Below are 22,142 nucleotides of genomic sequence, written 5' to 3' on the forward strand. Positions count from 1 at the left end.
TAGAAAGTATTTCGTAATATAATAATTTCATTTTCAAGTAATATTTTCTCCATGTGAAAAATCTCAGCGATTTTTTTTTTTCTGATTTGTTTCATATCTATGTTGACATTAAATGAATAAGAAATATATTGAACAATGTCTTCAATTGTTTTAAAATCACTGAATTTGGTTTCAAAATCATCCACAACTTTCTCAATTTCAGAAACATATTTCTCACTATTAAATTCAAAAACAGGATATTTTTACAAATGATCTTGCATATTTGTAAAATGATCAAATTTTTTTCTTTGAGATCCTTAGCCATTCGGTATAGCCACTGAAGCATTGCAAATAAAACATTTTTCTTTTACAAAAAAAGTATTCTAATTCCCACTCTTGATGAAAATGATACGTTTTGCTGCTTTCATAGTATTCATTTTAAATCAAAGGGTATTAAAGTAACGTATAAGTGATGTCTAGTTATTAATATTAAGAATTCGACACACACTCACACTGTACTCTCCACAATGTAACTGCGTGAATTTTCACTAGACAAGCCTAGGGGCTGCGTGGTGACAAGAGTAGTCACGTGGTTCAATGGATTTGTAATACAAGTGTGCAGTGGGGTGCATAATAATAATAATATTTAGATTTTGACTAATCTATTTTTTTTATACATATTTAAAATCGTCTTGATCGATCGACTGGTAGATCCCAATCAACTTGTTGGCCACCCCTGCTGTATAAGATGGTTTTTTTTTTTTTTTTTTACAATAAAAGATTAACAGTAACTAACTTAAAAACTTTAAAATAATTAGAATATACACCATTTTTTTGTAGAAATGGAGGAGCTATTTATGAACAGAACAGGAAAGAAAACCAGAACAAATTGGACTGAATATCATGTGCTATGTATTGTCAGTTTTAGTCAGTTGAATTGAGAAGTTCATATCTATAAAACTGTATTTTACCTGGTTTTGTTCCTTGTTAACATTCTAAGCTTCCTTTAAAATTCTTCATCATTGAAAAAGCTATCAGGAAAGATTATGTGCAGCATACCAAACTGATAGCAGAAATATATATACAGTAATTTTGTAACCACAGCAATGCTAGACTTCTGTGACTACAAAATTAAAATGCACTTTACCATTTCTAGAGAATCCATTGGGGGGGGGGGGGTGAAAAAACAACACTATTTATAAGGACAGTCTAAAACAAGTTTATTTCTTCCATAACATTTTATCAAGAAACCTTTACACCTACTGCTGTAGCCAGGTACAGATTTCAGGTTTTTACATTAAAATATAACAACTACATATTAACTGTGAATTTAGTGTCAGCATCTAAAAATTAAATTAAATTAAACTAAACTAAACAGCAAGTTCAGAAATGACATGATATGAGAATGGATAGTAAGCTAAGAAATCATATTACAACTGAATTTGCTACTCCCATCCATTTAGAGAGTAGCAGTTATATGATTAATTTCCATTTGTTGTGTATAACAAATTGAAACAGAATTAAAAATTAGTTCTTTATACCAAAAAAGAAACCTTAAAATTTCTCAGAAGTACTGGATTTATTTTTAATTCATATATATATATATATTTTTTTTCTCTTTTTAAAATTTTTCCTATAAACTTCTGAAAAGCAATAACAGCAATAACAGATGAATGATCTGTTCTCTTTTCTTTTTATATGCAATTAAATTAATTTAGCTGTTTCCCCCTCTCCTTAAAGAGATATGCTTTTAAGTGAAATTCTGTTGATATTTATAGTTAATTTACAATAAATTTTATTCATTTAAAACTGTAATTAGCCAATGCTCACCTGATTTTAAGCCAAGCCCCTTTTTGTCTCTTTCAGACTAAAAATTTTATATTATTGTTTGAAAATGTGCCCAAAACAACCATCATAAGTTAATGTTAAACTAAACTATCCATTGTGGTGAATTAATCCATAATTAGCATAAGTATCAGAAATATAGGATTCCAGAAGAGTAAAATCTATCATTTTTAAAACTCAAAAATTAATAATAAAATCACCTCCAGACACCAGTTTCCCCTCTCCTTTCCAATGAGGCTAATAAAAATCAACTATTTCATTTTAGTCATCAGCTGTGGTTACATTATTTTGATCCTTCTATGCATGTATTCCTCCACTTCGTAGCTTTTAAATTAAGGTGAGTTTTGGTTAAGTACATGTTAAAACATAACTAATTATCTTTAATTTGTATTTTTTATTGGTAAATTCAATTTTACAAAATTCTTTATGGGCAAGCAATTCTGTCTACTTCAATAACAATCAAAAAATAATTCTGTCCAATATTGTAAATGGCTTACAGAAGTAGGGAATAAATTAAGTTTTCAGTGTCATTTAGCAAAACCTTCAAGGTGCCTGGATTTTTAAATAATTATGCAAACACACATGTGGCAATATATATAAATATGCATTATCTGTATGTGTGCATGCTAATATGCATTAAAAAATAGTAAAAGAATTACATATTGAATAAACTGCTATGTAGAGGGTAGCTTCCCAAGATACAGAGGTTAAAAAGTTTCCATTAAAAGAAAGATGGTGGTAGTCAAAGTCTACAGCAATGTATGTTTATGAGGCAGATATTACATTGTCTAACAAAGTTAATGAAAATATTCCAAGCATCTTGAAAGTATAAAATTATCTTTAATATTCAAGACTTTTACATTATAAAGCACATCATGAACCGGTAGAAATATCTTTGGCGAAATCAACTATACTAAAAATGAAAAAATTTAAGTCATAATGTTGCATGTGTGTTAACTTTAATGGAACAAACTAAGATGTTAAAGGAAAGTCTTTTTTTGAGATCAAGTTCAGTTGAAACTGTGATGAAAATGCTAATGATTAAAATACGTGACCACTCTTAAAAGTAATTTCACATAAGAAGTTACAGATGTTTTTGAATTATTAGATATTAATTAGCATGAGAGTATCAACAAAAGACAGAAAATGATATGCTATGAAAACACAAAATGTTGCACATTTACATATAGTTTCTTCATGAAGATTTATCCTTTACTTGTGAAGGTGGTTTATTAGATGGTATCTAGAAGAACAAATATTCTAAAACCTACTGGGTCTTGCTAGCGTTATCAGATTTACATGCAGTCTTAAGTTCTTAAATCAAGTAGCAGGGCTCTGTTTCCACAGGTCTTGAGTGTTAGATTTAATTTTTCACATTAGTATTTATGGATAAAACTGAACACTTACTCAACAGCTTACAGTCTAAAATGCATTCTTGCAACCTCTTTAAATGTATCTTGGAGAAAAATATCACTCTTAACTAGAAATTTTATTTCATAACTGCAAAGATCTAGACAATGACAGTCTTGCAAAAACTGTGAAGAAATGATCAACATACTGCTGGCCAGTGCATCAACAGGAATGTGAAGACCAAGCTTTGAGCACCACAATGTCACTGTACATGTCTATACCAAGAGCAGAAACTGGGTATAACTACTTGTAACAAAGCATGATCCAAACAGCCGACCCTCAAATCCCCAAATTTGAAGATTTACTTCTGCTCCTATGAAAGATGCCGAACATTAAACACAAAGTTTGTCACAGTTCTCTTTCACACTTTCTTTTTTTAACTTGTGTCTGTTGGGGATAAGTACTTATCTGACCTTTTGTGATCATTAAGTACTTTAAATGTTACTGAATCATGAGGGAGTTCAGATTTCCTACGTAATAAAGGTTTCTCTTTCCTTATGTTTTTCCTTACCTGGGAAAGAGAAAAAAAAATTATATATATATATATATATATATATATATATATATATATAGTTATATGAATAAAGTCAAAGATTTTAAATCAAGAAAATACTAATTTTAAAAGAACTGGATGTTAAAGTGAGATTTGTTTTCACACAGATGTGGAGTATTCTGTCATTATCTGACAGAATGCTCTCTCCACAAGAAATACTACCAAAAGATGAGCCAGCACATTTCTATGATCAGCAGCATGAAATCCAATTTGTATTGTTCTTGACTACTTCAGTACCACTAAGTCCCACCCAGCTGATAATCAGCAATGGTCTTTAAGTTTTGTTGTGAACATTCCTCCAGTTATAATAGCTAAGATCAGTCTAAACCTCCACAGAATGTGAGCCTTGACCATCATGCCACCAGGCAATACCTGGCTTCAGAAGCTTTAAGTGGCCAAAACCCTTCCCTATCTCTTCTACCTTCAGCACAAGTTGTGTCTTTTGAAGAGATGTAGCCAGGTGAGATCCAACATTTCTTACTTACTTTTTGAAAGTACAACTGTAGAATGCTTTTCCCAGTCCATCCACTAGACAGCCTGTACTGAACATATTGGTAACACTCTACCAGGCACCTGAGCAGTGACAATTGATTTTCAGTTAAAACATTTAAGTTTTCATAGAGAGACTAAGGGTAAAAACTAAAATATACCATATTTTAGTGAGGTCATATCTGAATACTCCTATTAAAGCTGCATATGTTGGTACAGTTGTCTTCTGAGCAGGGTCAAGGCAAATTTTTTGTACCACCATTCCAAGGGTGTATTGATAACTAGTGAGGCTGTATAGTGGAAGCTAGCAGCAAGGAAGAAGGTTGTTGTTGTTGTTTGGTTTTTAGGAGCATTAGCAACTAAGGCCATATTGCTCTCAGGATATGCAGTGCTAATTCCCTGACCTTTTCGCATCCTCTGTATTTGGTGGTCATGAGCTCGAACCTCGGTCTAACCAAGAAGCGCGTGCTATGCACTGCTGCTCCTGCCCACCTGGCTACGGAGGCGCGTAGGGAAGAAAGAATGACACTTAGCTTATGCCGACCAAGGTTGTTTTGGCATCATCTACGTTTGTTGAAAGTGCACCAGTTCATAAGGTTTAAGTCAATTATATTAAGGCGCCTCTGTAGCCAGGTGGGCAGGAGCAGCAGTGCATAGCACACGCTTCTTGATTAGACTGGGATTCGAGTCCGTGACCACCAAATACGGAAGGGTCAGGGAATTACCACCGCATATCCCCGGAGCAATATGGCCTTAGTTGCTAATGCTCCTAAAAACCAAATAACAAACAAACAGTTATATTAACAAGTGAAAAATAGCCACTTCATAATGCTTATGCAGAAACTCAGCTCTTTGACAAGTTTAAAAGATCATTAATTTATTGGACCATCATTGGATGAACCTGTCTGTAGATGGAGCCCAAAACTATTGTAACAGAAAAGGGGTTCAGCCACATGTCAAGGGGGAAGAAAGTATTTAAAAAAAGATACCTGATTAAATACTTCTAGTTTCCCATTGCTTTTCAGATTTATAAGGTAATTTAATCTATCACAATATGTTGCTAGTGCGAATTGTAGTGTAATTACACTGCCCTACCCCAGCACCATGTGTCAAACACAACTATAAATATGCTACAGATATATTTATATATAGTAGTTACGAATGCAAAAAGCCACAACTGACAGTATTTACGACTTCCTTGACCTCAACCCTCAATCCAACTCAACCTAGAGGGATGAGCTTATGAATTGGATACTTGGGCACATGTGAGAAGAGACTGCCCCCCCCAAAAAAGTTGAACTGATAACCACTTTGAAGGCCAAATGTTGGAAACTATTTGGTGGAAAGAGTTCCACAGAGACTAGAAACTATCATAGAGGCTAAAGGTTTCAAAATACTAAGGTGATTAGTTTTACTGTAAATAAAAGCTGTTTGTAAATATTCAGGTGTCTGGATATTAAGGGGTTGGCAGAGCAAGGTATATCAATATCAACCTTGCCACATGAAAGAAAAGCATGTTAATTAAACCCTCAAAGGAAGTGAGAAACAAGTGGATTCTGTTATTGATTCTAGAATAAACTTAAGCTTTAATCTTCGTTTCCTAATATATCAAAACTTATGAATCGCATCTAAAAGATGGTTTAGGTTAAAAAAAAAATAAAAGTTAAGGATCTTTTTTTGCCATGTGGATGGCTCTCTGGTGAATGTCACTTGATTATTCTCCTAGAGTAAATTGGTGCAAACTTGGACTATACAATGTCTCTGAGGATATCATAATGTATTTGTTGAAAAAAGTCAGCCGGCTGCACTATTCTTAAAATCTTGTATTGAATTAAGTTTTAACTCATTAAATATTAGTTTAATGAGAGTTAAAGTAATATTTAAAACTGTATGGGGAAAGGGAGACCAAAATAGCATTGAGTACCGGGCTTATTCCTTTGTGGCTCTATCATATATTAAGGAGGTCCTGCAGATCATCCAGTTTCACATTCTTGTAGTCCAAGGCCACATGAGGCTGAGAATGGCCATGAGTGAGATAGAGAGGCTCCATTATAAAAGTGACCATGATCAGGTTGTGATCTGAGGTGCCCAGAGGCCCAATAACATTGACTGAGTATGTGGAAGTGCTGTTGGTTTAAAAGATCAAGGGTGGGGTATGTGGTTAGGATTGTCTGGTAGATAAACGAACAAGCTGCATGAGGTTTTTAGTAATTGCAAAAGCTTCAGCATCTTGACAAGTTTGGTCCATGGAACTAGAAAACCGAATCCATTTGGAGCTGTGAACATTAAATCACCTCACAGCAAATTCAGAATGGAGGAAGTTGAGTTTTGAAGGAAGGAAATTGTGGAGTAGAGAGATTTTAAGACAATGGAGGTTCTGAATTAGGAAGTCTCTAACAAGGAATATCAGACATTGTTAAATGTACGACATGCAAACAGTGTGTATAGAGATATGTGCTATAGCAAGTGCACTTTTGCATATTTCTATAAAAGGAATCATAGAGCAAATAATTAGGGGAAACAGATGATTAATGGTTGAGATAAAAAAGTAAGTGGTACTTAGTGGACTATAGATGGGAATGGACATCATCGATACTGGAACTGAGATCACCTATATTTGTGAAATGAATGACTGAAGTTTTGGGCAGTTTGCATTGTTTTTCATATAAGTTTGTTCTATTAGTTCATTTATTCATGATGTGTTTGGTTGATAAACTAAAAGGGGGGGGGGGACATATATGGATTAATGAAATTTTTGTTATGGTTTGCACAGCAAGAATATATCCAACTCCTCGACATGATACGACCTTGACTTCTTCCAGCCACTAGGTGAGCCGGATGCCTCCTAGAGATAGTTAATAATAGATTCTGTCCAATGGACTATCTAGTCGCCAGCCTGCAAAAACCATATCCTCGAAATATAAGGAATATTTGTTTTCACCATAATATCCATCATAACCTTGTGAAGTGCGAGTGATATCTTTTAAGGTTACTTGAAGATGGAAGAGATAGCAGTTGCTAAAGTGTACAACAAGCATTCTTAAAAAATTGTGTGCATAGAGATATGTGCTTTAGCATGCAACTTTTCATTTCACAGTCAGGAACAGGTTCCATAAAAGCTACAAAATGCAATTACTTCAGCATTTCCCAAAATGTGGTCTTCAACTTTGTGCTGATCCTTAGAAAATATACAAATAATCTCATGATCCTATTATCATCACAAAACGTTCATGAATGGCAAGTCATGACATAGGAGTGTGACACTAATTTCTTGTCTTTGGTTTTCATAAAAAAAAAAGTATAGAAACAAAATGAATGTCAGACCCAAATTTCAGGAGCAAACTCTTCGTTTGCTCCTGAAAAAGTCGCTGAGTGATTTTAAATAATATCATTGTAACATTAAATATTTTTTTATTTTTTTTAGAAACTAAACAGGGAACACATATAATAAATGACTTAACTGTTATAATACTAAATAAAGAGTGAAATATTTTCATTTTTTTGTTTGTTTGTATGCATTTATATTGAGTCACAGATAACATGGTACTAAATGGTTCATGTGTGCATAAGGTACATTGTAGCAGAATTGTATATTTCTTTTTCTTCTTTGGAATTAATTGTTTCATTGTTGCTAAATTCCTTGTGTAGCATACTCTTAGATTAAAAACTGACTTTTGCAAGACATTTTCTGCCCGTAGAAACTCTTTGACGAAATGTTTTGCTTGTTCAAAATTCATTTTGCTTTAATTTCGAATCCTATATTTGCCCTTTCTCTTTTTCTTTATTCATCTCTCATTTGGTTTATCTCGGCCAAGTCTTCATTAAAACTGGCATTAGCCCATGTTTTATTTTCTCAAGTATATTAATTTTAAGCTTCAACTTATTACTGCTTATTCAGAACATCAGCTATGTCCGAATCTCTTATTGGAACCTAATGCAGTTACTTGGACATCAGATCATTAGCAGAGGCATACGATGCAAGAAAGCAAGCTTATGCAGCATCAGCCAAAACAAAAAAAAAAAAAACCCTCCCATTTCATCCCTCCGTTCGTTCCAAATGCCTATCCAGCTCAGCCTTAAATTTATTTAGGATATCAACTTCCACAACAAAAGAAAGAAGTCTGTTCCACCAATCAATCACCTGCTGGCTAAAGGCAAATTTCTGCACACCTATTCTACAACTGTCTTTCCTCAATTTAAATCTATGCCCCCTCAGGTTCTTAGTCTGAGCAAGCGGAAGTATCCCATCAGCATTCAGCTTGCTTAACCCATTCAAGGCCTTATACACCTCAATCAGATCACCTTGCAGATGCCTACTCTCCAGATGCTACAATTTGCAGAACTTAAGTCTTTCTTGGTAAGAGGATCCCTTCATTCCTCTCACCAATCTTGTTGCCCTTCTTTGTACTCTACTCGTTCTACATCCTTTCTAAAATGAGGCCTCTAGACCTGTACACAGTATTCTAGGTGTGGCCTGACCATTGCCTTGTACAACGGGATAATCACCTCCTTATCCCTGCTAGAAAAATTCCTGTATATCATTGACAAGACCATGACCTGCCCTGGCAGCCTGTCTGCACTGCTCAGTGAACTTCATATTTAACTGCACAATTACCACCAGGTTCTTTCCTGAGTGTAGTACCACACAGTTGGTACATTTCTCTTGGGTTATTGCTACCCATATGCAGTACTTTGCATCCGTCAAAGTTAAACTTCAGTTGCCACTGCTCAGCCCATTTGCCCAACTTATCTAGATCCAGTTGGAGTAGCTTACTGTCATTAACAACCTTCCAACCTTTGTATCATCTGCAAACTTGGACATTAATCATAGCTTCATCAATATCATTGATGAATACACAAAACAACAATGGGTCCAGCACCGAACTCTGGGGAACTCCACTAATAACATTTGTCCATTGATTACCACTCTCTGTCATCTCACCCATACCTTTGTCCATTGTAGCAACTTATCCTTAATGCTATACTGCTCCAATTTGTACAGCAGTCTTCCATGTGCAACAGTATCAAAAGCTTTTCTGAAATTCAAGTATATGATATCAAAATTATTTTGGACATTCAGTTCCTTTGTGACCACATCACAGTATCCAATCAAATTGGTCATACAAGACCTCCCTTTAACAAACCCATGCTGTATCTTAACTATTACTGCTATCTTGTCTAGATGATCCTGCAATGCTTCTTTAACCAGTGATTCAATTATTTTACCCAGAACACAAGTTAGTTTAACTTGTGTTCTGAGCCTCCTTTGTGAATTGGTGATACATTTGCACACCTCCAGTGCATGGAGACCTCCCCTAAGTCCAAGGAAGCTCTCATGATTAGCATTACCAAGCTTATATAACATCACCCAAAAAAAAAAAAAAAAACACCAACACCACACAGACCCCATTTCACCCATTCACTCGCTCAAATGTTTGTCTAGTTGTGCCTTGAATCTGTTTAAGCTATCAACTTCTACAACAGATGGAAGTTTGTTCCAGCAATCAACCACCTGCTGGCTAAAGGCAAGCTTCTGCACACCTATCCTACCTGTCTTTCCTCAATTTGAATTTATGTCCTCTCAGGCTATTATTCTGAGCAAGAGGAAGAATCCCATCAGCATTGATCGTGCTCAAACAATTCAAGGCTTTATACACCTCAGATCACCTTGCAGGTGCCTAGTCTCCAGACACTGTAATTTGCAAAACTTAAGCCTTTCTTCATAAGAGCAACCGTTTGTTCCATTCACTAATCTTGTTGCCTTTTTTCTGTACTCATTCCAAAAGCACTACATCCTTCTTAAAATGAGGCTTCCAGACCTGTATACAGTACTCATGGTTTGGCCTGACCATTGCCTTATACAAGGGGATAATCACCTCCTTGGCGCCTCGGTAGCCAGGTGGGAAGGAGCAGCAGTGCGTAGCACACGCTTCTTGATTAGACCGGGGTTCGAGCCCGTCACCACCAAATGCGGAAAGGTCAGGAAATGACCACCGCATATCCCGGAGCAATATGGCCTTAGTTGCTAATGCTCCTAAAAACCAAATAACAATCACCTCCTTATCCCTGCTAGAAAAATTCCTGTATATCATTGACAAGACACCATGAGCTACTCTTGCAGACTGTCTGCACTGCTCAGAAAACTTCATATCTGCCTGCACAATTACCCCCAGGTCCTTTTCACTCTCTACCACTGTCAGTGTAGTACCACACAGTTGATAGGTTACTCTGAGGTTATTGCTTCCCATATGCAGTACTTTACATTTGTAAATATTAAACTTCAGACCAACTCATATGGAAGGTTCCATCAGCGTTTTAGACTCCCAGGTAGCAAGTACAGCTTGTCTGGCATATCTGAGAGAATGTCTGTGACAACCTCAAGGACCAAAGGAAGGACTATAGGATAGTTCCCCTTCTGGAACTTTGTGCATTGGAATTTTTAACAATGCAATCTTCTTGTACCAGATCATTTATTGAACTGGTACTATCAAGATTTTCATGAATAAGGCAATTATTTTTATTAGCGAGTTGGAAATTATTCAGCTCTATGGAAACTATAAACAACGTCTTGAGAATTTTAAACTTGTAATTGAGGTGTGTGTGTGTGTGATTTGTTTTTGTCTGTAAACCTCTAGAGATCTATATCAGGGTATTGCCTTTCATGCACATTATTTTTTTATTTTTCTGTTGTGGATGGCAAAAGAGAGAGAGTATATGTATATATCTGATAAAGAGTGGGATGAAGATTGCGCAGGTTTTGCAAGTAATCAAGGCTCTGGAAAAAGTGGCATAATATACGACCAAATAATAAAGAACATTTTCTCGAAGGCACTCTTTTTATGCTATTACAAATGCTGATGGAATGAACCTTATTACTACTGAAGATGGCAAAGCCACAACAAGAAGGTATGTGTGAATAGGGAAGACAATAAATTAACAAGTAAAAAAAAAAGAAAAAAAAAAGGGGGGGGGGAGAAAGAAACAGGATGGATAACACAGAAACAATTTCAGGAACAAAAGCAGAAGTTTTCACTAATGAATGACAGTGAAGAGAATTCTGATGATACATACAGTATCCTTCACAGAATGCATGGTTTGCACATCACATGAAATTTGCTAGGTGATCTGTTAACATTTTTATGCTGCCTGTATCTTTGCACAGAAGGTAAGTGATTGGAATACACCATTACTGACTGCTGCTGCTACTAGTTAACTGTTTAGTTCATAATGTTTCAACATTTCAACAGCCGTTGGTGAGCAGACATGCCATTTGTATTGATAGGATAGCACATAGAAAACAGCTAACATCTTTTTGTGAAGAGAAGTTTTGAAATGGATGAAGATGTCATTCATTTGGATGGGAAAATTTTAAAATTTCCAGAAAAATGGAAAGTTGAAAGACTACCCATTCTGACATCTGACTATGGAAAGGCTACTGAACATTTCCAAACTTATTCCTATTGTTGAAAATATTGCTAATGCAATGGTCAATTTCACTATTAAAAAAAAAAAGCAAGTAAACAAATGAAAGTGATGAGTTTTGACACAATAGCAAACAATACAGGTATGCAAAATAGAACCTCTCACATAATTCAAGTAAAACTCAGAAAAAAACTTTTATTTGCCTTATCACCATCACATAATCAAAACTGTTTTTCAGCTATTGTCAACAGTTCTCTTGGTCTCTCCTCCTCCCCAGATACATTATTTATTTGTATGTTTTGAGGAATTCTGGGGTATTACTGAGACCAAACAGTTCAGAACTGTTGTTGATATACTAAAGTTTTTCTTGGTTAAGTTTTGTTTCAACTGAAATTGTTACTGGTTTTATGGCATGTAGCTACATCTCATGCCATATTACTCCAGTCTATGGGGATGTGGAAGAGTAAGTAGGGCTGCTTTGCAGGGTGTGTGAACTTAAAAAAAAAAATAACCCATGGTTTTCCCTCTTCCCTCTACTTGGGTTTGACTGAACTACAGCCATGACCCAAGAGGCTGTTGTTGTTGTTGTTGTTGGGTTTTTTTGGCGCAAGAGCTACTTTGGCCATATTGCGCCTGTTCGTGTCGAGAGACACAGTAAGGATTAATAAAAGGGTTTATAGGAGCATAAATATATTAATCTGTTTTAGATAATGGAAAAACTCAGGTAAATTGGAGTTGTCTCCAATCATATGTCTAATTTGAAGAGGTTCATTTAAATTTGATAGGGATCGGAATGATATGTTTCTGGCAAAACGATAGTGAGTGCACTCTATAAGAATATGTTTTACGGTTAGCGTTGAATTACAGTGGAAGCACAGTGGTGGATTATTTCCTCGCAATAAATAGTGATGTGTAAGATGGGTATGACCTATCCGTGCTCTGGCAAGCACAACCTCTTCATGTCTGTTTGAACGGAAACTAGATTTCCATAGCTGTGGATTCTGTTTTATATTTCGTAACTTGTTATTTTCCTGATTATGCCAAATTTCTCGCCATTTTTCATTGCAAATTCGGCGTATGATTGATTTGTAGTCTGTGTAAGGAATCCGGATGTGGTTATTATCAGTGGGGTTTCTTGCTGCTTTATCTGCACTCTCATTTCCTGGTATTCCAGTGTGCCCTGGAATCCAACACAATGTGACAGTCTGGCTATTGTTATGAAATTCGGAAATTTGAGTTCTTATTTGATTTATTAGTGGATGTGGAGAGCGAGAATTGCCTTGGAGGGCTGTCACTGCACTCAAGGAGTCTGTATAGATAATAGTCTTCGGAGCGAAAACATGAGCAAGTAATGTCAAACCCATCTTAATGGCATAGAGTTCTGCAGTGAAAATGCTGCATTCTTGTGGTAATGAAACAGACACTGTTGATGTTGGTAGCACCACAGCAGCTCCTACAGCTGTGTCATTTTTAGAGCCATCAGTATAAATTTGCAAAGTGTCTGCATTTGCCAAAGAGTGAGCTGCATGTAGTTTCTGAATGGTTGGATTGTTCAGGGAGTGTTTCCCCCAACGTCGAAAATAGTCATCACACGAAGGTATACACACTTTCCATGGAGACTGTACAATTTCTCTGTCTTGATGTAAATTGTCCAACTGCATATTCCACTGCTGAATCAGTTCTCGTAGACGGATTCCTGTAGGTTTGTTTTCAAGAGGCTTATTTCTGAAAAGGTTTACCCATTGTGGATCATAGAGGTATGACCAGATAGGATGAGATGGAAGGCTATATATTTTAACTGCATAATTGAGGAGCAGCATCTTTCTCCGAAGGTGGAGTGGAGGTTCATTGGCCTCTATATATAAGCTTTGCACCGGCGAAGTCCTGAACGCCCCAAGAGCAATCCTGAGCGCACTATGTTGTATTGTGTTGAGACAGGCTAACAGAGTCTTTCGGGCAGAGTCATAAACAGGAGCACCATAATCTAATCGAGATCTGATTAAGGCTCGGTATAGGTGGAGTAGAGTATAGCGATCAGCTCCCCATGTCATAGATGAGATGACTTTAAGTATATTCAGCTTTTTCATGCAGACAGTTCGCGTTTGTAGTATGTGTTTCTGGAATGTCAGTTTAGTGTCAAGAGTTATGCCCAAGAATCGGATATTGCTGGTAATTGGTATCGGTTGTTTTTCCAGTGATAATTCAGGTTCTGGATGTAGTTGGCGTTTTTTACAAAAGTGAATGGCTGCAGTTTTGGTTGCTGATATACGGTAACCATTACGTGAAGTCCATGACACTATTTTGTTTATTGCAAGTTGCAAATGTCGTTCAATGGAACGCATATTCTGTGAATGGCAAGATATCGCAAGATCATCAGCATAAAGATAGATTTCTACGTTACTCAAGATGTTCTGCGCTAGATTGTTTATCCTAAGAGCAAAGAGGGTAGCGCTGAGTACCGATCCCTGTGGTACACCTTCTCTTTGGATAAGAGCTTGCGAAACAGCATTACGATAACTCACTTGAAAGGTTCTAATTTTAAGGTAACTCTCTATGATCATTGGGAGTCGACCTCTGAGTCCTATAGCATATAGGTCCTGCAGAATACCATAGCGCCAGGTGGTGTCAAAGGCTTTTTCAATATCCAGGCACACCATGACAAGATGTTCTTTCCGAATAAAGGCGTTCCGTATGTTACACTCAGCTTTCACCATAAGGTCTAATGTGGATCGGTTTTTACGAAAGCCGTATTGATTACTACTGATGGCTGAGTGGGATTCTATGTACCATACAAGCCTATCGTGTACCATCTTTTCCAATGTCTTGCCCAAGCAGCTGGTAAGGGATATCGGTCTATAGTTGCATGGATTCGTCTGATCTTTCTCAGGTTTGGGAAAAGCTAGCACTGTTGAGTGACACCATGAGCGAGGATAATAGCTTTCGGAGAAGACCCGATTCAGAAAAAGCAATAGGGAATTTAGAGCCTTTTTGTCTAGGTGTTGTAACATGACGTAATAAAGACCATCAGGTCCTGGTGCCCCATTTCTTGATTTGTTTAGAGCAACCTGCAGCTCCAACATTGTAAAGGGTTGATTATATGGGAGCGCTATTCTTGTACTGAAATTTAATTTGCTTTGCTCAGTCCTTCTTTTAAGTTGCTGAAAAGATGGTTCATATGCAGCTGTATCTGAGATATTGGCAAAATTTTCTGCTAGAGCATTAGCTATTTCAACTGGAGATGATAAATCTTGTCCATTCCATCTCAGTATTGGAGAGGATGCTGGGAGAAATCTACCATTTAGTTTTTTTATTTTATTCCAGATTATTCTGCTGTTTGTTTTCTTTGTTATAGTAGAGGCAAACTGGATCCAAGAATCTCTTTTTGCCTTTTTCCTCACGAATCGCGCTTTTGCTTTCAGTTTTTTGAAATTTATAAGGTTCTCGGTAGTTGGGTTTTTACGAAACAGGTTCCATGCCCTGTTTTTCTCTTTTTTTGCAAGTTGGCATGCCTCACTCCACCAAATATTGGCGTGTTTAAACGAACCAGTACGCATTTTTGGTATGGCCTTGGTCGCGGCATTCAGAATCTGAGATGTGATGTGCTGTGTGGCATCATCAATGGATTGGAAATTGATAATTTCATCATTGAATGAGATACTGAGAGCAAATAACTTCCAATCGGCCTTGGAAAATTTCCATTTTAAGCGGGAATTATTTACCTGAGGGATTCTAGTTATTTGGAATTCGCAAATTATTGGATAATGGTCACTGTTTAGCGGATTGTCCAGAATTGTCCAGCGGATGAGTGGATATAATGTTGGAGAGCAGATTGTCAAGTCTATAGCTGTAGTTGTTCTAGTAGAGAAATGGATGTAAGTGTCAGCACCAGTATTCAACAGTGTTAGATTGTGTTTGTCTAGCAGCGACTCCAGAATTTTACCTCGTCTGTCTGTATGTGGGGAGCCCCAGATCGGGTGGTGTGCATTAAAATCTCCAAATAAACAAAATGGAGGAGGGATCTGTAGTAGAAGTACTTCTAGGTCATTATAAGTATATTCTTTGTTTGGTGATAGGTAGATTGAAACTACTGTTAACATGATTCCTAAAGAGACACGCACTGCTACTGCTTCTAAGGAAGTTTGCAGTGGAATGTGTTTAGTAGGGACTGTTGAGTTTACTAGAATGGCCACACCTCCACGCACGGTGGTATTATTATTTCTATTATGTTGATATATAGTATAGTTCTTGATTTTTGGAATTACTTGCGGAGGTAAATTAGTTTCTTGCAAACATATGCTTACCGGACTATACTGTTGGATTAGGTCATGGATATCATCGATATTACTACGTAGACCTCTACAGTTCCACTGTATTATGTGATCCATTATTTGATTTTGGCGGTTGTGTTTGATTCAGTCTGTTTTTTAGGTCCAGTCTGTTTTTGTCTCTCAAATTTTATTCTTTCTTTTTTCGAAAAGATAGGACGCGCTATGTCCATGTCATCATCTGCGTACAGATCTAAGATTGGCTCATCCGGGCTGATGTTTTCATTAGTATCCATATTTGTTGTATTTTGCTGACTTTTCTGCCTTGGGACTGCTGTTTTAGTTTTTATAGTTTCTGAGGAAGACTGCAAAGCCGTTGGCGGTACTGTAATTGGTGTGTTATTGGCACTGTCATTCACATGCTGTTCCATAGTAGTTTGCTGTGGTTTTGAGAGTATTTCTCTAGCCCAGTCTGCAATAGACATGGATGGGGGAACTGACACGTCAGTTTGAGTGGCTGCTGACTGATATTTCTTTGTTGCTGCTGCGTAGGTGTGTTTAGTTGTAGTAAGCATAATCTGCTTCTTTGCTTCTTGGTATGTGACTTTCCGCTCTACTTTATATTGTTGGATCTTTTTTCCTGTTTTCCACAGTTCACAGGACTTTGAGTAGGCAGGGTGTTGGCCTTGACAGTTTGAACAATGTGGTGTTTCCGCATCACATTCCGTTTGTGCGTGGGATTTTGAACCACAGTTTGGACACACAGCATCCCCTCGACAGACGGTCTGAGAGTGTCCAAACTTTTGGCACTTATAACATCTGATGGGATTAGGAATGTAGGGTCTTATACGGCAATTGAGATAGCCGGCTTTAACACTAGATGGTAAATTTGGTGTGCCAAACGTAAGGATGATGTTGCGCGTTGGAACCAGCTGGCCATCTTTTTTGATCATGATGCGCTTAGCATGTGTGACTTTTTGTTCTTTTAATTCCTCGACTAATTCGTCTTCTGTGACGTTAATCAAATCCCACTCAGTGATGACCCCTTTGGAAGCATTTAGTGTCGCATGTGGGGTAACTTGAACGGGAATACCACCAAAGGCTGAGAGGTTCAGCAGAGTCTCTGATTGCTGAGGGCTCACACTTTCAATTAGTAAATCACCTGATCTAAGTCTTTTCACCATTTTAGGTGAACCTGCTGTATTTTCCAAACATTTCTGTATCAGAAACGGGGAGAGTGTACTCATGCATTTGTTTGACAAGGAGTGGAATATAAGGAAAGATGGACATTCCTTTTTCTCTGTGTCAGTCCTCAGTCTTTTCGACTGTGATGAGTCATGGTCATTATCATTTGATTTAGGACATGAGCGCCGAGGCTCAATTGGAGGGAAATTGTCAAATTCCATGTTTGCTCCTTTTTGCCCCGGGAGAGTGGCTTGCTTCTCCCAGGTTACCGGCCCCGCCACGTGGAGGCAGGAGCGGTGCCACCAGTGACCAAGCGGTTGTAAAGTTTAGTAACTTGTTAGTAATTAATATATATACTCTGAAAAAAGAAAGGTAGTTTTCCTTTCTTGGTTCTTACTTTAACACTTGAAGCACAGAACCACTTTAGCTAACCAAAAGAGAAAACGACACTAGAAATAAAATTGAACTTTGTCGCTTAGAAATAGCACACTATATCTCAGAGGAAATCGCTTGTCACTATCGCTTGGCACTCGGGGCCGACCCAAGAGGCCATTAAGAATTCCCTCTCTGACAGGATATGAACCTAGACCTCTCCAAACAAGTGATAAATATTGAAACTGCTATACTGTCACAGTGAACTGAAATCAATAAAGAGATCACTGTAGGGAACTGGAGCCTATGGTTATATGTTAGGTGGGATTCCTGTTAGATATATCAGATGCACAGACACATGAAAGAGAACTCGATAGCTAGAATTATTTATGTCATTAAGATTTAGATGTTTGGAATACATTTTTGCTTTAAGCAAAAATGTATTCAAAAAAAAAAAAAAAAAAGCCAAAGCCTTACATGTGATTTTACTATTTTGTGTGCACAAAGGCATGATGGCGATTTACCTCTCCTTTGTTATTTACAGCTCCCAACAATGATTTTCAGTTACTGAAAACACTCAATAAATTGATTAATTATCAAATTGCAGAGATAGCAGCGAAGAATATGCAACAATCTAGAGGAAGTCCACCTTTCTGAAAAACGTGTATGGGGTCCGTGCAGAGCAGGATTCATCAAACATTCAGCTGCCCAGCTTAATGCTAGAGTGTATGCTTTTGCATCAATATCTAGGGTTAAATTTGAAAGTGTCTGCAATCCTGCCCAGACACAATAGGAGGGAGTATAGGATGAGAGACTTGTCAATCAATTTGGCCTTGGAGAGGTTGTGCAGAGTTCATGGGGTAGGATTTTTCTCAGCATAGTCTGTGCTTGTTAACAGGAGAGATTCCTTCTACAGAGATGGGATAAACTTAAATAAAAGGGGTGCAGGAATAGTTGCTGATGCTATCAAGGCAATGTTAGGTGGGTAGGAAAACTGCTAGCTTGGGGCGATTCACAGACTTTAAATAGATTAAAAGTAGCCACAGGCAGAGGTGGAAATGATTCTTGCGCTGCTCCTATTGGAATGAGCAGCAGCCTGGAAGGCCAGTTGCTGGGGGGTCATGAAACAAGTAAATACATGGGCAGTATTAGAGTAACTAAGAGTAAGAACAGGTGCATATATACTTGGATGTACACCAATGCTAGGAGTATAGTAAATAAATTTGATGAATTTGAAGTGCTAGTTAAGACATCCAAGGCTGATATTGTTGGGATATCAGGAATGTGGTGCCACTCAGATATAATGGATACAGAATTGGAATTTGGGGAGTGCAATGCATACAGAAAGGATAAGAAGGGAGCAGGGGTTATGCTGTTAGTTAAGAAACACAAAATCTAAGGAAGTGCATCAAGTTGACATATATGGACAGTGCAATGTTGAATCAGTTCTGGCCGACTTAGAATTTGCTGTTGGTGTGACATAAGCATTGGGAAAGCAAAAATTAGAGGAGTGTGTTACAGTCCTAATGACTCTAATGAGGGCAATGAACAATTATACAGAGAAACAGAGTGAGCCAGTAAATCAGAATGTCTTATAATGGGATATTTTAACTTCCCAGATATAGACTGGAACTTGTGGGTTGGTCATTCACAAACTAGAAAGGTTTTGTGGATTTATTGGATGATTGTTTTCTACAGCAGGAAGTTAGAGAGGCAACGAGAGGAAGAAACTCTTGATCTGATTATCAGCAATGATTATTCATGCATTAAGAATTTACAGATAAAGGAACCAATAGGTGGCAGTGATCAAAGTGTGCTGATGTGGGATTTACTTAAAGATGTACCTACCATCAGGGGTAAAGGGAAGGGTTTTTGCTTTCGTAAAGGCGACTACAGTGGTCTCAGAGATTTTTTATGTAATAGTAGTAGTGGCATGTGATGCAAGAAAGCAAGTGTATGAGCTTATGCAGCATCAACCAAAAAAAAAAAAAAAAAAATACACCATTCCCTCCAAATGCCTGTCCAGTTCCTCCTTAAATTTATTCAACCTATCAACTTCCAAGACAGATGGAAGTTTGTTCCAGCAATTAACCACCCACTGGCTAAAGGCAAATTTCCACACATCTATTCTACATCTGTCCTTTCTTAATTTGAATTTATACCCCCTTATCATCTGAACAAGTGGAAGGATCCCATCAGAATTCAGCGTGCTCAACCCATTCAAGGCCTTATACACCTCAATCAGATCACCGCACAGGTGCCTAGTGTCCAGCCACTGCAATTTGCAGAACTTAAGCCTCTCTTGGTAAGAGGATCCCTTCATTCCCCTCACCAATCTTGTTGCCCTTCTCTGTACACGCTCAAGTAAATCTACATCCTTTTTAAAATGAGGCCTCCAGACCTGTATGCAGTACTCAAGGCGTGGCCTGACCATTGCCTTATATAGAGGGACAATCACCTCCTTTCCCCTGCTAGCAAAATTCCTATATATCATTGACAAAACCCCATGACCTGCCCTGGCAGCCTGTCTGCATTGCTCAGACAGGCTGCCATATCTGACTGTACAATTACTCCCAGGTCTTTTTCATTTTCTACCACCTTAAGTGTAGTACCACACAGTTGGTACATTTCTCTGAGGTTACTACTACCCATATGCAGTGCATTTGTCAAGGTTAAACTTCAGTTGCCACTTCTTAGCCCATCTGCCCAAATTATCTAGATCCTGTTGCAGTAGCACACTGCCATTACTGTCATTAACAACTCTGCCAACCTTTGTATCATCTGCAAACTTCGACATTAAGCCTGATATACCTTCATCAATATCATTGATAAATATACAAAATAACAGTGGACCCAACACCGAACTCTGTGAGACTCCACTAATAACATTAGTCCACGGAGAGCAGCACCCATTGATTACCACCCTCTGTCTTCTCCCACTTAACCATCCTTTTATCCATTGTAGCAACTTACCCTTAATACCTTTCTGCTCCAATTTGTACAATAGCCTTCCATGCACAACAGTGTCAAAAGCTTTCCTGAAATCGAAATATATGATATCAAAATTATGTTTTGCATCCAGTTACTTTGTAACCACATCATAATATCCTATAACATTTGTCAGACAAGACTTTCCCTTAAAAAACCAATGCTGTGTCTGGATTATTGCTGCTGTCTTTTCTAGATGATCCTGCAATGCATCTTTAACCAGTGAATCCATTATTTTACCCGGAACAGAAGTTAAACTAACTGGTCTGTAATTACTCGTGTCACCCTTCGATCCCCCTTTGTGAATTAGGGATACATTTGCACATCTCCAGTCCGTGGGAACCTCCCCTGATTCCAAGGATGCTCTCATAATTATGGTTAAGGGTTTGCCTACTTCCTTTGCCGCCTCCTTTAATATAACTGGATTGATCCCATCCACCCCAGGTGCCTTTCTTATGTTTTTCTTCAACAATTTCTCCTCCACTTTGTTCTCAGTTATTACAAAATCATTAAGCACCCTGTTACAATTTGATAACCTTGTGGCATTTTTAAACCTTAATAACTTCTCATGTGTGAACATAGATGCAAAATATTCATTCAGTTTGTTTACTATATGAGCAGGATCATCAACAGTCGAACCATCAATATCAAGTGGACCAATCAGATTCATCCCCTTCCTTTTAGAGTTTATATAAGTAAAGAAAGCCTTGCTGTTTTTCTTAGTATCCTTTGCCAAAGATTTCTCGTAATCTGCCTTTGCTTGCCTAACCTCCTTTGTGACTTGATTACAGATTAGCTTATATATATCATAGGCTTCTGTGTCGCCTGATAATTTATATGCATCCCATGCATTTTTCTTCTCTGCCACGAGTCTCATTAGTTCATTTGACAACCATTTAGGCCTAAACCTTGAACAATATTTCTTAATAGGTATGAAATGTTTAGTAGCTTCCACTATTAATTCCTTGAATGCTTCCCACTTAGAATTTGCTGTTGGTAACATCATCAGTTGGTTCCACTGTACAGAATTTAAAAACTGTCTGAGACCACTATAGTCACCTTTATGGAAGCAAAAACCCCTTCCTTTACCCATGATGGTAATTATATCTTTAAGCAAATCCCACATCAGTACACTGTGTTCCTTTATCTGCAAATTCTTAATAAACGAATAATCAGTGCTGATAACCAGATCAAGAGTATTACCCTCTCTGGTTGCCTCTTGAACATGCTGCTGCAGAAAACAATGATCCAATAAATCCACAAAGGTCTTACTAGTGTGCGGGTGACCAACCCATAAGTTCCAGTCTGTCTGGGAAGTTAAAATCCTCTATTATTAGATATTCTGATTTACTAGCCCACTATTTCTCTGTCCAATTGTTCATTTGGACAATTGGAAATAGAAATAGTGGGCTCCTCCCTTCCTATCCTTTCTGTACACATTGTACTCCCCAAATTCCAGTTCTGCATTCCTTATATCTGTGTAACACCACATCTCTGCTATCCCAATATCCACCTTTGCTGTCTTGACCAACACTTCAAATTCATCAAATTTATTTACCTGTTTCACGATGACTGTCATCAGTCCCCAAAACCCCAACACCCCTCGCTGCTGCTTATTCTAATAGAAATAGTGC

The 22,142-nt window shown here is 37.5% G+C and overlaps 1 protein-coding gene across 2 annotated transcripts in view; it reads right to left on the reverse strand.

Moving 5' to 3' along the window:
• Window positions 1-1,621: 1,621 nt before the first annotated feature.
• Window positions 1,622-22,142, reverse strand: part of LOC150088377 (serine/threonine-protein phosphatase 2A 56 kDa regulatory subunit delta isoform-like) — a 484,719-nt gene continuing 464,198 nt past the window's right edge. For both annotated transcript variants that reach the window (XM_090369471.1, XM_090369470.1), the window contains exon 16: window positions 1,622-3,745. In XM_090369471.1, coding sequence (XP_090225597.1) covers window positions 3,611-3,745 — 135 coding nt within the window. In that variant the 3' untranslated portion in view covers window positions 1,622-3,610. The remainder of the gene's footprint in view (window positions 3,746-22,142) is intronic.

This window comes from Mastigoproctus giganteus, chromosome 3 (assembly GCF_048544385.1).
Source record: "Mastigoproctus giganteus isolate SK-2022 chromosome 3, ASM4854438v1, whole genome shotgun sequence".
Lineage (NCBI taxonomy): Eukaryota > Metazoa > Arthropoda > Arachnida > Uropygi > Thelyphonidae > Mastigoproctus > Mastigoproctus giganteus.